The sequence below is a fragment of the Anomaloglossus baeobatrachus genome, chromosome 1, assembly GCF_048569485.1.
Source record: "Anomaloglossus baeobatrachus isolate aAnoBae1 chromosome 1, aAnoBae1.hap1, whole genome shotgun sequence".
Lineage (NCBI taxonomy): Eukaryota > Metazoa > Chordata > Amphibia > Anura > Aromobatidae > Anomaloglossus > Anomaloglossus baeobatrachus.
In genome coordinates, this window is record NC_134353.1 from 959353049 (window position 1) to 959371107 (window position 18059).

Here is an 18059-nt window from a genome sequence, read left to right on the forward strand (position 1 = left end):
TATTGCCGATGCTGTGAAGGATGTAATGGTAGGATTTCCCGTCCCTTCTGGTTTTGATGCCACTATGACCTTGGCCATTGTGATTGATAAGCGTTTACGTGAGCGCAGGAAGATACCTGCTGGTTTTGTGCATGTGGAACAGCCTTTGGAGCCTATGGAGTGTGATAGGGTCCTTTCTAATGCTAGTCGGCAGGGGTTCAGACGGAAGAATAGACTGTGCTTCTATTGTGGAGACGCTTCTCATAACATCTGTCTGCCATAAACGTGAAAGGAGATTGGCTACTTCTGTTACTGTGGGTTCTTTGCAACCAAAGTTTCTTTTGTCTGTCACATTGATTTGCTCATTGTCTTCCTTTTCTGCATTTGCCTTTGTGGACTCAGGGGCAGCGCTCAATTTGATGGATTTTGGGTTTGCTAGGGATTGTGGTTTCCCCATGGTTCCTTTGCAAACTCCTATTCATTTAAGGGGCATTGATGCTACCCCTTTGGCAGAACATAAACCCCAATTTTGGACCCAGGTGCCTATGAGAGCTGCACCAGCGCATCAGGAAACTTGTACATTTTTAGTATTGCATAATCTACAAGATACCTTGGTACTGGGATTTCCGTGGTTGCAGACCCATAATCCGGTTCTTGACTGGAGATCTTTGTCGGTAGCTAGTTGGGGTTGTCAAGGTGTGCATCAGGACCTTTCTGTGTCATCCACGTCTGCTCAGGCAGTTGATGTTTCGGCCTTCTTGTCTGATTTCTGGGATGTATTTAATGACCAGGAATCTGATTCTCTGCCCCCACACCGGGACTGTGACAGTGCCATTGAGTTGGTGCCCGGTTGTAAATTTCCCAAGGGGCGGATTTTCAACTTGTCTGTGCCCGAACATGATGCCATGCGGTCATACATCAGGGAATCATTGGAGAAGGGGCACATTCGGCCCTCATCTTCTCCTTTGGGTGCCGGCTTCTTCTTTGTTGCTAAGAAAGATGGTTCGTTGAGGCCTTGCATTGATTACCGTCGTCTTAATAAAATTACGGTCAAATATCAGTACCCTTTGCCTCTGATGTCTGATCGGTTCTCTAGAGTGAAGAGAGCCAAATGGTTTACGAAACTGGATCTCAAGGGTGCGTATAATCTCATCCGTATTAAGGAGGGTGATGAATGGAAGACGGCTTTTAATACTCCTGAGGGGCATTTTGAGTACCTAGTGATGCCTTTTGGGCTCACTAATGCACCCTCCGTCTTCCAGGCCTTCATGAATGATATTTTTTGGGACCTTATTGGTAAATTTTTGATTGTGTATTTGGATGACATCTTGATTTTTTCTGATGATTGGGACTCTCATGTTGGGCAAGTATGGGATGTTTTTCAGATACTTAAGGATAATGCACTGTACGTTAAGGGGTCAAAGTGCCTCTTTGGGGTGCAAAGGATTTCCTTTTTGGGCTTCATCCTGTCTCCCTCCGCTATCGAAATGGACCCGGTTAAGGTTCAGGCTATTTACGACTGGGTGCAACCGACTTCTCTAAAATCCCTGCAGCGGTTTTTGGGGTTTGCTAATTTTTACCGTAAATTTCTAGCCAATTTTTCTGCCATTGTCAAACCTCTGACAGATGTGACACAGAAGGGAGCTGATGCTGAGCATTGGACCCCTGAGGCAATTGTGGCCTTCCAGGAGCTTAAAAGGCGATTCACTTCTGCCCCAGTTCTGCAGCAACCTGATGTGTCTCGCCCATTTCAAGTTGAGATCGATGCCTCAGAGATCGGAGCAGGTGCTGTTCTGTCTCAACGAGACGCTACTTCGGGTAAACGTAAGCCCTGTGCCTTTTTCTCTCGAAGTTTGCTCCTTCTGAACGGAATTATGATGTGGGGAACCGGGAATTATTGGCTATGAAGTGGGCATTTGAAGAGTGGAGGCATTGGTTGGAGGGGGCTAGGCATCAAGTTGTGGTGCTTACGGACCACAAGAATCTCATCTATCTGGAATCGGCCAAGAGGTTGAATCCTCGGCAGGCCAGGTGGGCTTTGTTTTTTTACCCGGTTTAATTTTGTGGTCTCTTTTTTGCCGGGCACCAAGAATGTTAAAGGGAACCTGTCATCAGAAATTTCGCCCAAAAGCTAAAAGATTCCCCCTCTGCAGCTCCTGGGCTGCATTCTAGGAAGGTCCCTGTTATTATTGTGCCCCATGTGAGACCAAAATAAAGCCTTTATAAAGTTCTACCTTTTTGTATGCAGCTTCTGTAAATCCGTCACGGGGGCGGGCTCTCTGCCGTCCGTTATTCTGCCCCCTGGTCCTGTATGCCGCCCCCATCGCTCCTTTCCATATCTGATGCACCGCCCACTGCTCCAGCCATCCCCACGCATGCCCAGTGCCAGTCTCACAGGACTGAGCAGTGTGATCGCTGGCGACGTGTGCGCAGGCAAGTGATTATGGACGGGACTGTGACTGTTATCAGCAAGTACCCGGCCATAATCTCTTGAGCGCGCAAACCTCTCCAGCATTCACACTGTGCTCAGTGTAAATGCTAGACTGTATGGGCTGCTTCCAGGAATGACGTCCCTTTGTCATGTGATAGTATTTCGAACACGCCCCTATCACATGACAAAGAATAACGGACGGCAGAGAGCCCGCCCCCGTGACGGATTTACAGAAGCTGCATACAAAAAGGTAGAACTTTATAAAGGCTTTATTTTGGTCTCACATGGGGCACAATAATAACAGGGACCTTCCTAGAATGCAGCCCAGGAGCTGCAGAGGGGGAATCTTTTAGCTTTTGGGCGAAATTTCTGATGACAGGTTCCCTTTAAGGCCGATGCCCTTTCCAGGAGTTTCTGCGCGGACTCTTTGGAGGTTGTCGAACCGTCTACTATCCTGAATGATGGTGTAGTTTTCTCGGCTATTTCGCCTGATCTGCGGTTGGCACTGGCGGAATTTCAGGGGGATAAACCTGAGAGATATCCTACAGGGAAACTGTTTGTCCCAGACCAATGGAGAGACCGAGTTGTCTCTGAGGTTCATTGCTCTGTTTTGGCGGGTCATCCTGGCATTTTTGGTACTCGGGATCTTGTGAGACGCTCTTTTTGGTGGCCTTCTCTGTCCCGAGATGTCCGTCGTTTTGTGCAGTCATGTGTAGTTTGTTCTAGGTCCAAGCCCTGTTGTTCACGTTCTAGTGGGCTATTATTGCCTTTGCCTGTACCGAAGAAACCTTGGACGCACATCTCTATGGATTTTATTTCAGAGCTTCCCGTCTCTCAGAAAATGACTGTGATTTGGGTGATCTGTGACAGATTCTCCAAGATGAATAAATATAGAGAACTGAGTTTTATATGGCCAAGCATAATTCCAGAAGGAAAATTAATAACTAGTACACCGCCCCCCGAGGAAGCAACTAAGCGAAACGCGTCGGGGCATTTCTCCCCCTCTTTACTGGACCCTGGACACGGCTACTGCATAGGAACCTGATATGGGTAAGCTGTTGCTCTAACCCCTGCACAACCCATGGGCTTTTCCCTGTGCCTCTAGACATAATTGGTAGGCCATACAATGTGACTTTTCCCTTTGGGGTGTGCGGTACATTCACCTATGCAGAATACTTGATTAACGCTGTCCGGGCCCTTGGAAGGGTGATCTCTGATTGTTCTTTAACCCTTCACCTTCTTATATTTGATAACCTGTTTTTTATTAACAGTACCCCTGCTTTGTATGTGGAATTTTGTAATAAATACCTGTTTATCTATATGGGTGTACTAGTTATTAATTTTCCTTCTGGAATTATGCTTGGCCATATAAAACTCAGTTCTCTATATTTATTCATTGCTATTTTGAGTGGCCCTCTATCTTGCATTGATTTTCCATCTGTCACCTTATCTTTTTGTTCATAGATTCTCCAAGATGGTCCACTTGGTTCCCCTATATAAGTTGCCGTCTTCATCAGAGTTGGTGCCTTTGTTTTTCCAACATGTTGTTCGTTTGCATGGTATTCCCGAAAACATTGTTTCTGACAGAGGGGTGCAGTTTGTATCCAGGTTTTGGAGGATTTTTTGCACCAAATTGGGTGTTCAGCTGTCTTTCTCCTCGGCGTTTCATCCTCAGACCAACGGTCAGACTGACAGGGCTAACCAGACCCTGGAGACCTATTTACGGGGTTTTGTTTCTGCGGATCAGGATGACTGGGTTTCGTTTTTGCCTTTGGCTGAATTTGCCCTTAACAATAGAGCTAGCTCTACCACGTTGGTGTCCCCCTTTTTCTGCAATTTTGGGTATCACCCTAGATTCCTCTCAGGGCAGCTTGAGGCATCTGACTGTCTGGGGGTGGATTCGGTGGTCAACAGAATGCAGCAGATATGGGGGCAGGTAGTGGATAAATTGTTTCGGTCCCAAGAAACTGCCCAAAAGTTTGCCAACCGGCGTCGGACTGTTGGTCCCCGGTTTAAAGTAGGGGACATGGTGTGGTTGTCCTCTAAAAATATTCCTATGAGAGTTCCATCTCCTAAATTTTAAGCCCAGATTTATTGGACCTTATAAGATTTCGGAGATTATTATCCCTGTATCTTTCCGTTTGACTCTGCCTGCGTCATTTAAGATTCATAATGTCTTCCATAAGTCCTTGTTGAAGAAACATGTGGAGCCAGCAGTTCCTGCAGCAGCGCCTCCTGACCCTGTTTTGGTACAAGGGAATCTGGAGTATGAGGTCGAAAAAATTCTGGATTCCCGTCGCAGTAGGCGTCAGCTTCAGTACCTTGTGAAATGGAAGGGTTATGGGCAGGAGGATAACTCTTGGGTTGTGGCTTCTGACATTCATGCGGACAGGTTGGTTCGCGCCTTCCATCATGCTCATCCCGAGCGATCCGGTGGCGTGGGTGAGGGTTCGGTGACCCCTCCTCAAGGGGGGGGGCACTGTTGTGAATGTTAGTTATGTTTTGGCTGCTGGGAGGCTCCCTCTGGTGGCCAGGAATAGTTTGGACTTGGACCAGGTGTGTTGTGCAGTGGGTGTTTCCTTTGCTAACTCTCTGCTTATTTAATCCTGGTCTGATTGCAGGCTGTTGCCGGATGTCAGTTGTTCTTTGTATCTCCAGCCTGCTTTATCCTGCTCTACACCACATCCTCCCCAGATAAGTGCTTGCTCTTTATTTATTGTCTGGTTCTTTTGTTTATCTGGGTTTGTCATTTGCTGTGGTTGGTTTCAGGTTATTTGCTTGTAGGGATTTTTCCCCTCAGTGGATTGTTAGGGAACTCCCTGCAGTTCTGTGTGGAGTATAGCTCCTTTGGGTCCATGTGTTTGTGGCTTGTTGACTTTGTTATGATTCTTGTTTTCTGTTCATTGGTATGACAAGGGCACCTGGTATAGGACGGAGTTCAGATCTAGTGATCTGAGGGCCTTTTTGTACTATCAGGAAGTTGGTATTTTGCAGGGTTTTTCTCTGGCCACCATCAGTCCCTTTCCTGTCCTTTCCTATTTTAGTCAGCGGGGGCCTCACATTTTGCTAATCCTGTCATCTACCTGTGTGTTGTGTTTTTCCTATATCACCGCAGTCTTTGAATGTGGGGGGCTTGCTATTCTTGTCTAGTTTCTGAGGCAGAGAGTTATTCATCTTTCCTACCTTTAGGATAGTTAGTTCTCCGGCTGGGTTCGCGGTGCACAGGATGTTAGTTCACCCCTCGGCTACTTCTAGTTGTGATGGTTAGTAAGGGGATGGCGGCCAGATTAGTTGCCAATGCTCTTGTCACCTTTTGCCAATGATTTGTGGTGGTCTTCCATGGTTCCGGATCATAACAGATGGGCCTGGAGGAAAGGGATGGCCCAGGCCCGCCACTGCCGTAACCAGTGGCGATCCTCCGGGGGTTCAGGGGTCCCCATGGACGCGGGTCCCCTGAAAGAGACCGTACCCGCTCGGGCAACTTGGTTCAGGACTGGGGTCAAGGGGTGTTGCCCACTTCTTAGGGGCAGCATCAGGGCCAGGTTGTTTGGGTGGGAGAAGAGCGGAAGCCGTAACCGTTTTAATAAAAATAGACAACCGTTAAGTAACGTTTAAGAATGTGCCTCCCGTTGTGGGATGATTGATGAAAAATGCTTGTTGTTACACATGTTTTACTCTTTTACAGTTAAGAAAAATAAAACCGGTGATGGACGGGCAGCCCGCGGACGGTCTGCATTTTACTAAGGGGGAATGTGGCGCCCTGGACAAGCCAGGTCGTCACAGGTACTACAACAACACACCCCACACCCCGGCTAGGCACACTGAAGTCAGACAAAAACCCTTGTTGCCTCCCTCCAGGGGCTGATGTCCACACCAGGGGGTGGAGCCAGGCGTTTGGCCCCACCCGCCGAGGAGTTCACAGTCCTGGAGGCGGGAAAAGGAAAGTCAGATCAGTTTTGAGGGTGAAAGAGTGAAGTAGTAGAGGAGCAGACTGACCATGTCCGGGTATGTGGCCCGGGCACATACAGCAAGGTTGGCAGACGGTGGTGACAGTCTGCAGGAGAGGCCAATTGGAGTGAACCGTAAGGACCAAGGACGGGCGGTGGCCCTCCGGTACCGGACCAGGGAACGAAGAGAAGCCAGCACCGTTCGACAGGGCCTACGGACCCCGACCAGGCTTGGAGTCGCCGTAAAACCGCTCAAATCCGTTAGCGAAGTGAACCTCCTGGGTTTCCCAGCAGTCAAGCCCCGATAGAAGGCAACAGCTCACACCGTGAAGGGAAATACAGTCACCGCCAAGGCTACAGTTCCCAGGGCCAGAGCCTGCGGGCAAAAGGGGCTCCCTCAGCATCCATCTAAGCTGGGGAGCGGGTTAACGGTGGGAAGCCATCAGTACCAAGAACATACTAAAGATGCAGGGAAAGACAGTTACCATCAACCTACCTACTAGCAGAAACCACCGCAGCAGTCAGTGGGACCCGTCCATCCAGCCGTGTGTTTTACCAAGGACTTTGCATTCGTCATTGGCTGAGTGAGTACCACTGCGCCCCTGCGACCCTGCACCTAGCCAGGTCCCGTAACCCACCTGCCACATCCCTCCCTTACCGGGCCCACCAACCCCCTACCCACGGAGGGGAAAACAACAACTACGCTGCTCCCTGTCATCGCTCCCGGGATCCCCGTCCAGAGCAGCGGTGGTGTCACAACCTCACCACAACCGTGGGTGGCGTCACGGACAATAAATCCCCAAAACCATTCCCCTTTTCACTCACGGGCGAGGAGCGCCGCTCGAGTCCCCGGGATCCGGCCCACCACTCGAGCCACCGAGCAGCAAGCGAAGCATCAGCAGTGCCGGACCCGAGCGTGGTGAGCGCAGCGTCCTCCTCCCCGCCCGCGACACACATGGGGGAGAGAGAGCGACAGACCCCGCACTACCCATGGGGGAGAGAGAGCGACAGACACCGCACTACCCATGAGGGAGAGAGAGCGACAGACACCGCACTACACGTGGGGGGGAGAGAGAGCGACAGACCCCGCACTACACGTGGGGGGAGAGAGCGACAGACCCCGCCCTACACGTGGGGGGGGAAGAGCGACAGACCCTGCACTACACGTGGGGGGAGAGCGACAGACCCCGCACTACATGTGGGGGGGGGGGGGCGACAGACCTTGCACTACACGTGGGGGAGAGAGAGCAACAGACTCCGCACTACACGTGGGGGAGAGAGCGACAGACTCCGCACTACTCATGAGGGAGAGAGTGCGACAGACACCGCACTAGACGTGGGGGGAGAGAGTGCGACAGACACCGCACTAGACGTGGGGGGAGAGAGTGCGACAGACACCGCACTACACGTGGGGGGGAGCGACAAACCCCGCACTACACGTGGGGGAGAGAGAGCGACAGACGCCGCACTACACGTGGGGGGGGAGAGAGACAGACCTTGCACTACACGTGGGGGAGAGAGAGCAACAGACCCCGCACTACACGTGGGGGGAGAGAGAGCGACAGACTCTGCACTACACATGGGGGGAAAGAGCGACACACCTCGCACTACACGTACACGTGGGGGAGAGAGCGACAGACCCCGCACTACACGAGGAGGAGAGAGAGCGACAGACCCCGCACTACACGAGGAGGAGAGAGAGCGACAGACCCCACACTACACGTGGGGGAGAGAGAGCGACAGACCCCGCACTACCCATGAGGGAGAGAGAGCGACAGACCCCGCACTACACGTGGGGGAGAGACGACAGACCTCGCATTACACGTGGAAGAGAGAGCGACAGGCCACGCACTACACATGGAGGAGAGAGAGCGACAGGCCACGCACTACACATGGAGGAGAGAGAGCGACAAACCCCGCACTACACATGGAGGAGAGGATGAGCGACAGACCCCGCACTACACATGGAGGAAATCATCTCATCCTCTTCACAATAAAGGATATTCTGTTGTTTTCTTTTCTAAATATTTTCTAATAACTAAAGATATTAAACCTGAGTCTGGAAATAATCTTCCATCTTACTGGAGATGTGAGAGGTTCTGATGTCATCACATTACATCATTATCTATGGGGATAAAAGAGGATATGACCGGGGAGGTGAGAGGTTCTGATGTCATCACATTACATCATTATCTATGGGGATAACAGAGGATATGACCGGGGAGGTGAGAGGCTCTGATGTCATCACATTACATCATTATCTATGGGAATAACAGAGGATATGACCGGGGAGGTGAGAGGTTCTGATGTCATCACATTACATCATTATCTATGGGAATAACAGAGGATATGACCGGGGAGGTGAGAGGTTCTGATGTCATCACATTACATCATTATCTATGGGGATAACAGAGGATATGACCGGGGAGGTGAGAGGCTCTGATGTCATCACATTACATCATTATCTATGGGAATAACAGAGGATATGACCGGGGAGGTGAGAGGTTCTGATGTCATCACATTACATCATTATCTATGGGAATAACAGAGGATATGACCGGGGAGGTGATGGACTCTGGAAATGTCTGTAGTGATATTATTAATGTCTCCACACTCAGGATTACACAGTAGTGAAGATCTCTAGTGATCGCTGTCAGGCCCCTGTGTCTGAAGGACGGGGAGGAACCCTGAGCCCAATCCCGGGGCCTCCACCTCATCCCCGGATACATGAGGACATCAGTGACCAGAAGATCCTAGAACTCATCAACAAGATCATTGAGCTGCTGACTGGAGAGGTGACACTGCTGGGAATGCTGGGACATTATACAGGACGGTACTGGAGGATTCTGGGTGATGACGGTATCATTGTGTTGTCAGGTTCCTATAAGGTGTCAGGACGTCACCGTCTATTTCTCCATGGAGGAGTGGGAGTATCTAGAAGGACACAAGGACCGGTACAAGGAGGTGATGATGGAGGAGCCCCAGCCCCGCACATCACCAGGTAATAGACAGGACTGAATACACCCGGCCTATAATTATCTGTATGTAATAATGATGTCCGTCCTGTCTGTGTCTCCTGCAGGTCTCTCCAGTACGAGGACGACCCCAGAGAGATGTCCCGCTCCTCCTCCTCCTCCACAGGATCCTCAGGTAGATGGAGATCTCCCCTATGAGGTGTAGACGGCTGTGACCTCCTTGTGTTCAGTCTTGTTTTCTCCTCCAGTATTAGATGTTTTATACTTGTGTAATGAGAGCGGTGGAGACGGCAGGATCACAGCTGACCACAGACCTCACATGTCCGGATCTTATCTCCATTATTCCCGGGGACGTTTACAATATTTTGTTTTGCAGCTTTTGGATCTGGATAAAGATCTGAACAATATTAATTCTCCAGAGAGAAATGTGAGGGGCGATCAGTGGAGTAACGAGGAGATTCCTACAGATCACCGCCCCGGTGAGTACAGACCACCCAATAACACACACAAGTCACACATTCCTATTTTCCGCTCTTTGCTGTGTCAGTTTCTCCAGCGGTATATTAACCCTTCATGTAAAATACACATGAAATGTGAATGAATCTGTGATCCCGGTGCAGGTGATAACACGGGATGTGCAGTTGTTATAGAGGAGAAATACAGCTGGACATGAATTCTGCCGATGTGAGCGAGGACCAGCTCCAGCTCTTTCCTATTATCCGCTGTCAGGGCTGATGAGGGGTTTCTCCAGTTTAGGGACTAAGAATCTGTCGCGGGCGGGGAGGGGACGCTGCGCTCACCACGCTCGGGTCCGGCTCGGGGCTGCTTTGCTTGCTGCTCGGCGGCTTGAGCGGTGGGCCGGATCCGGGGACTCGAGCGGCGCTCCTCGCCCGTGAGTGAAAGGGGAAGGTTTTGGGGGGGTTTGGAGGGTATTGTCCGTGACGCCACCCACGGTTGTGGTGAAGTTGTGACACCACCGCTGCTCTGGACGGGGATCCCGAGAGCGATGACAGGGAGCAGCTTGGATGTTGTTTTCCCCCTCCGTGGGTAGGGGTTGGTTGTCCCGGGGCCCGGTGAGGGTGAATGAAAGGTGGATGTCGGGGCTTGGTGAGGTGCAGGGTTGCGGGGGCAGCGCGGTGCCGCACGGCACAGTGGTACTCACTCAGCCAATGACGAATGCAAAGCCTCCGGTAAAACAAATGGCTGGATGGACGGGTCCCACAGACGGCTGCGGTGGCTTTTCTCCCGGTAGGTTGGCGGTGACTGCCTTTCCCTGCACCTGTAGTATGTTTCTGGTTCTGATGGCTTCCCACCGGTAACCCGCTCCCCAGCTTGGATGGATGCTGAGGGAGCCCCTTTTGCCCGCAGGCTCTGGCCCTGGGAACTGTAGCCTTGGCGGTGACTGTATTTCCCTTCACGGTTTGAGCGGTTGCCTTCGATCGGGTCTTTGCTGCTGGGAAACCCCGGAGGTTCCCTTCGCTAACGGATTTGACCGGTTTTACGGCGACTCCAAGCCTGGTCGGGGTCCGTAGGCCCTGCCGAATGGTGCTGGCTTCTCTTCGCTCCCCGGTCCGGTATTGGCGGGCCACCGACCGTCCCCGGTCCTTACGGTTTGCGTCAATCGGCCTCTCCTGCAGACGGTCACCACCATCTGCCAACCTTGCTGTATGTGCCCGGGCCACGTACCCGGACACGGTCAGTCTGCTCCACTGCTACTTCACTCTCTCCACTCCAGAACTGATCTCATCTCACTCCTTTCCCGCCTCCAGGACTGTGAACTCCTCGGTGGGTGGGGCCAACTGCCTGGCTCCACCCCCTGGTGTGGACATCAGCCCCTGGAGGGAGGCAACAAGGATTTTTGTCTGACTTTGATGTGCCTAGCCGGGGTGTGGGGTGTGTTCTTGCAGTACCTGTGACGTCTTGGCTTGTCCAGGGCGCCACAAATCCATTATCTCCTATTACACTCATGTCTGTGTGTGACAGATACAGAACATGGAGACATAAACCCAAATAACAGGAGCGGATGGAGATTACTACTCTGAGGGTCGGTAATGCTGCTCACCAGGGAGGAGGAAAAGACAGAGATGGCAGAGCGTTATTATCACATAACAAATATCATGGTTACATGAAAGACGAGCGTCACCTCTTATATATAACCCATTGTGTCCTGATAGGATGTCCGGGGTCCGGCAATTTAATCCTGATATTGGGGGGGGGATTCTTGAGCGATGCTTCTATTGACGTCATTTCGTCAGTGAATGTGCAGGATACGAGTTTAGGATAAAAGGATAAAACATTTCTAGATTCTGATTTTCTTCTAGGAGAGAAAATGTTCAGATTTATTTTCTTTTTAATCACAAGATGCTGAAATGTAACAAATATAGTGGAACTTTGGATTATGAGCATAATTCATTTCGGGGCTGTTTTCTTAAACAAAGTTACTCTTATATCAATGCGAATTTTCCCATAGAAAATAATTGAAAAGCAGACAATTCATTCCACAACCCAAATATAATTAGTATTTATATTAACTTATTACAGCAATACAAAATACTGTACATTATAAAACAAATTATACTGCTTTTTAGCTTAAATAGAATTATTAATTAACTTGAGGTGCACTATAGAGAGAAAACATTATGTATAAATATGATAATCTTTATTCTAGTACAATACACACAAAAAATACACCCCGAATCTATTCTTCCCAAAATAAGGACAGAAGTAAGCCTAGTGGGGGTAGGAATAGTGCCCAAGCAAGTAATTACATTACAAGCTTTGTGCTGTACTGGTTAGCAGAAAAGAAGTACAGTTCTGTATCCACAAATGCAAATTAATAGACATGCTATATAGTATGTTCTGTACAATGGTATACTGTATATAGTACTTATATACAGAAAGTTAACTGCAGAGCGGGTCAGAGCGCAGTGAATGGATGGAACCGGAAGTGTGTGCAGTGAGTATTTGCTCTTATTGCAAATCATTGTTCTTAAATCAAGTTATGCATTTTTAAAAAGCTTTGCTTGTTTTGCAAAACGCTGTCAAACCAAGTTACTATTAGGGTATGTGTGCATGTTGCGTTCTTCCGTGACACACATTCTGCAGCGGTTTTTCACTGCATGTGCATTTTAAAACGCAGCCAAAACGCTGCATTTTGGATGTATTTTGAATGCAGAATGGATGCATTCTGGAAGCTTGCACTCCCATGGACAGAGTGGGAAAAGCATCCAAAACGGACAAAAGAAGTGACATGTTGCTTTTTAGAATGCATCGATTTTGTAAAAAGTTTGGCATGCAAAACGCTGCACTTTAAAACGCAACGTGCGCATGGAATTTTCTAAATTCTCATAGACTTTGCTGTGGACACAGAACGCATGTACGCTGCAGTTTAAAACACTGCGTAAGCGCATGAAAAAACACAAGGTGCGCATATGGACTTGAGGGGGCTTTACACGCTGCGATATCACTAGCGATCTCGAGCGTGAAAGCACCCGCCCCCCATCGCACATGCGATATCGTGTGATCACTGCCACAGCGAACATTATGGCTACGGCAGCGTCACACGCACTTACCTGGTCGGCAACGTCGCTGTGACTGCCAAACAATCCCTCCCTCAAGGGGGAGGTGTGTTTGGCATCACAGCGACGTCACCGCGCCGTCACTAAGCGGCCAGCCAATCAAAGCGGAGGGGCAGAGATGAGCGGGACGTAACATCCTGCCCACCTCCTTCCTTCCGCATTGCCGGTGTAGGCAGTTAAGGAGATGTTCGTTGCTCCTGTGGTGTCACACATAGCGATGTGTGCTGCCGCAGGAGCGACGAACAACATCAATAATAAACAATTAACGATTTTTGCTTTTAGGACGACCTCTCCATGGTGAACGATTTTCACCACTTTTGAGGTCAGTAAAGGTCGCAGGTAAGTATCACACGCTGCGATATCGTTAATGACGCCGGATGTGCGTCACAAACAACGTGACCCTGACAATTCATTAACGATATTGTAGCGTGTAAAGTGACCTTTAATCCAAGATTCCACTGTATCTCCTTGGTTGCTCATGTCTATTGCTGACTCTTCCATCTTATAGAGGATTTATGGAAGGAAAGGGGCTGCAGAGCGGTATTCTGTAAGAATTGATTTCTCTTGCACTGGCTCGTCTTCTCTTTTTGCAGCGCCCGGATCCTCCCGCTCTGCAGCCCCTTTCCTTCCATGATCAACTCCCTGCCTTGGGCAGTCGGCGCAGCAGCTTCTGGAGGATTTTCTTGGGCTGTTCCCAGTGTTGTACCTGCTAGTACAATTTGTGGGGTGAGCGCTGTAGACCATATTTTGGTTGCTGTGCTCGGCCGATTCACACATGGAGCGCCGCTGTCCTCTGTCCTTTTCTTTTTATAGAATATTTAGACACTCAGTTTTATGGCATCATAAAGTATAATTCCTCTTATGTCGCGTTATATAAGGCAGCCATGGACACTGTGCATGTGGTGCCAGGTATGACATTCAGGATATAATTATTACCTAGTTTGCTATTCTTTTTGGACATGTTGTAGAGTTGTCTTGGTAATAAAACAATCATTATCTGGGCAGCACAATGATACTTCAGTCAGGGTGTAATGCTGCCACCAGGGGGAGCCTGAGCTCTGCAGCAGACGACACTACACAGAGCAATGAGAACCAGGAAGGAAATGCACAGCGTTCTCATGCACTGCCTAATCAGCACAGCTGAGAGGCAGAACTGCAGGGTATGTGAGGAATAGTGAGACAGGCTGGGTCAAACACAGTACGGGCAGAAGCAGGACCGGAGGAGCGAGCAGAAGCGAAGTCAAAGTCAGGCTAAGGTCAGTACCGGAGGAAGCAACCGAGTGGGGAAATAGGAGGGAGGACACAGGACAGGAGGGACGACTAGGGGACAGAACACAGACAAGGGCACGGGGGCACAGGAACAGACAGATCAGGATATCACTCACAGGACCAGCAATCACAGGCAAAGCAGAGCTAAGCTTATAGCCGGCGCCGCAGGTTCACTGGAAGTGTCAGCTTTTAAGGCATCCAGGGGCAGGAAGTGAGGCCCGAGATAAGGCTTCGCCCCCTAGCCATGTGTATAGGGAGGCGAATCATGACAGTACCCCTTCCTCAAGGGGGGGGCCACCGGACCCCCAGGCTTCCCAGGATACTTCCGGTGGAAAGCCACAATTAACCGATCGGCCCGCACGGATCGAGCCGGCACCCAGGACCGGTCCTCCGGACCGTAACCCTTCCAATGAATCAGATACTGGAGGGAACTACGAACCCAACGAGAGTCGATAATACGCTGAATTTCGTACTCCTCCTCACCGTCCACCAGTATCGGAGCCGGAAGGGTCTGAGAATCCACGACCGAAGGAACAAATGGCTTAAGCAAGGAGGTATGAAACACATTGGGAATACGCAAGGTCTGGGGCAGTTGCAACCGAAAGGCCACCGGGTAGATCACTTCGATGATCTCATAGGGCCCTATAAACTTAGGACCCAACTTAGCAGATGGAACCCTGAGCCTGGTATTCTGAGTGGACAACCACACTTTGTCCCCCACCTGAAAGGGAGGTCCCAAAGAATGGCGTTTGTCCGCTTGGCATTTCTGGGACTGTTGAGCCGTCACGATGTACCGCCGTACCTCCTTCCACACCTCCCCCAGATGCTGAATGATGGAGTCAGCCCCTGGACACCCCGAATCCACTCTAGAGAAGGTCCCAAAGTGAGGGTGAAACCCATAATTACAGAAGAAGGGAGAAGTACCCGTAGACTGATGGACTCTGCTATTGAATGTAAACTCCGCAAGGGGCAAAAACGTACACCAATCCTCCTGCTGAGCAGAAACCAAGCACCGCAGGATTTGCTCAAGGGTCTGATTCGTCCTTTCCGTCTGCCCATTGGACTCGGGATGATAGGCGGACGAGAAGGACAACTCAATTCCCAACTGCCTGCACAAGGCCCTCCAAAACCGAGAAATGAATTGTACCCCCCTGTCAGACACAATATTCAGGGGCAACCCATGTAACCGAACCACCTGGTCAATAAAGTGGTTGGCAAGGGCCGCAGCAGAAGGTAGACCGGAGAGGGGAACAAAATGTGCCTGTTTACTAAAACGATCCACCACCACCCAGATCACAGTCATACCATTTGAGACAGGGAGGTCCATAATGAAATCCATGGACAAGTGGGTCCATGGTCTTTCAGGAACAGGTAATGGAACCAGTTCCCCAGCCGGCCGGTTACGACATACCTTAGCACGGGCACATGTAGCACAGTCAGACACAAACCGAGCAACATCTGAGTGAAGAGATGGCCACCAAAACAGTCGAGCAACAGCCCTGCGAGTGGCTGTAACTCCAGGATGGCCACTAAGTACGGACTCATGGAACTCTTGAAGTACCCGTAACCGGAGGTGCAAAGGGACAAACAGTTTAGTGTCTGGAGCGGAAGATGGCGCTGAGGACTGGGCTTCCCTGACCTCAGCCTCTAACTCGGACGACAAGGCAGCGACCACCACCCCTCGTGGAAGAATGGAGGAAGGAGGCTCTGGAGGTGACACCGGGTCCAAACTACGAGACAGTGCATCTGCCCTCACGTTTTTAGACCCCGGCCGAAAAGTAATACAAAAATGAAATCTAGAAAAGAAAAGAGCCCACCTCGCTTGTCGAGGCGTCTATCTCTTGGCGGACTCGATATACCCAAGGTTTTTATGATCAGTGATGACAGTAATACGGTGAACAGCACCCTCCAAAAAATGCCTCCATTCTTCGAATGCCAACTGTACCGCCAATAATTCACGGTTACCCACATCATAGTTCCTCTCAGCCGGAGTGAATTTCTTGGAGAAGAACGCACATGGTCGCAGATTTGTCAGAGTAGCAGGGGCCCTGAGAGAGAACAGCTCCCACCCCCACCTCTGAGGTGTCCACCTCCACAACAAACAGTGCCTCGAGGTCAGGCTGTACCAGGACTGGGGCGGACATGAACCGGTCCTTTAACTCAAGAAAGGCCTGGACAGCCGTTTGCGACCAGTTCTGCAGATCCGCCCCTTTCCGTGTAAGGTCAGTCAATGGTTTGGCAATTTGAGAGAATCCCTTAATGAACCTTCGATAATAATTTACGAAACCCAAAAAGCATTGTAGCGCCTTGATATCCCTGGGTTGCACCCAATCCACGATAGCCTGCACCTTTCCTGGGTCCATTTAAAACCCATCACGAGAAAGGAGTAACCCAAGAAAGGCTATTTCCTGAACAGAGAAAACACATTTTTCAAGCTTGGCAAACAGATGGTTATCACGCAATCTCTGTAATACTGAGCGAACATGCATAATATGCGTATCTCTGTGGGCAGAATAAATGAAAATGTCATCGAGATAGATGACCACAAAACGACCAAGAAAATCAGAGAAGATATCGTTGATGAAATTTTGAAACACCGCAGGGGCATTTGTTAGATCAAAAGGCATCACCAAATTCTCGAATAACCCCTCTGACGTCAGAAAGGCCGTTTTCCACTCATCCCCTTCTCTAATACGGATAAGATTATAGGCCCCACTGAGATCTAGTTTGGTAAACCACCGGGCTTCAGAGAGTTGGTTGTAGAGATCAGGGATGAGTGGAAGCGGATACGTGTTTTTCACAGTAATTTTGTTTAATTCTCGGAAATCGAGACATGGTCTTAATCCTCCGTCCTTCTTCTTTACAAAAAAGAACCCAGCAGCCACAGGGGAAGAAGAAGGACGGATATGCCCTTTACGTATACTATCAGATATGTATGATTTCATAGCAGCCCTTTCTGGACCCGAAAGGTAATATAAACGGGCCTTGGGCAATTTGGTATTGGGAAGTAAATCGATGGCACAGTCATATGGGCGATGAGGCGGCAAAACCTCGGCCTCTGTTTCCGAGAATACGTCTCCGTAGTCCCTCAGGTATTCCGGAAGACCCTCAGGACTTACGGAGAACACAGGTACAGATTGTAAACACCTTTTATGACAAGCAGGACTCCATTTGACTATGGTACGACACTCCCAATCAATAACGGGATTATGTAACCTTAACCATAGATACCCCAACACTAATCCAGCAGGGAGATTGGCCATTACAAAACAAGAAATCGTTTCAGAATGCAGAGACCCGATCACCAGAGTAAATTTTTCTGTAGCAAACCGAATGAGGTTTTGAGGCAGCGGTGTTTTATCAATTGCCAGGAGTTGAATGGGTCCTTCTAACCTCACTGTCCCTAACTCTAATCTTTGGACCAACTCAGAGTCAATGAAGTTCATAGCGGACCCACAGTCAATAAAGGCAGTAGCAGACCAGACCAACTCCTTGACCCGGAGGTCGACATTCAGAAGTATCTTATTGGAGGATAGGAAAGGTAGCTGATAGTCTGGGCAACCTCCTCGACCGTTACCCAGACTTAGAAGTTTCCCGACAACTGTTTAGCGGAGGGGCAAGCCGGGCAGTATTTCCTCCAATATCCATGGTGTCCACAATAGAAGCACAGCTTGAGATCTCGGCGTCTTCTCCTCTCCTTCTCATCCGGACTGATGGCTCCAACTTCCATCCGTTCCATAGCTGGCAAAGAAGGTGCCCTAGGTAGAGGGGGCGGAATCTCACGCATGGTTCCCCTTCTTTCCCGTAATCTGCGGTCCATACGAACTGCCTCCGTCATCGCATCATCCAAGGTGCTGGGAGGAGGGTGCAGAGCCAATGC

At 49.9% G+C, this 18059-nt stretch overlaps 2 protein-coding genes across 3 annotated transcripts in view; both read left to right on the plus strand.

Moving 5' to 3' along the window:
• The window catches only part of LOC142261724 (uncharacterized), a 54828-nt gene that overhangs the window by 31384 nt on the left and 5385 nt on the right, over positions 1-18059 (plus strand). The window contains exons 2-5 of the mRNA XM_075332147.1: positions 8976-9152; positions 9235-9358; positions 9440-9507; positions 9709-9811. Coding sequence (XP_075188262.1) covers positions 8976-9152; positions 9235-9358; positions 9440-9507; positions 9709-9811 — 472 coding nt within the window. The remainder of the gene's footprint in view (positions 1-8975; positions 9153-9234; positions 9359-9439; positions 9508-9708; positions 9812-18059) is intronic.
• LOC142257712 (uncharacterized) overlaps positions 1-18059 on the plus strand; it is a 171447-nt gene that overhangs the window by 10819 nt on the left and 142569 nt on the right. The gene's annotated exons all lie outside the window — the stretch shown is intronic.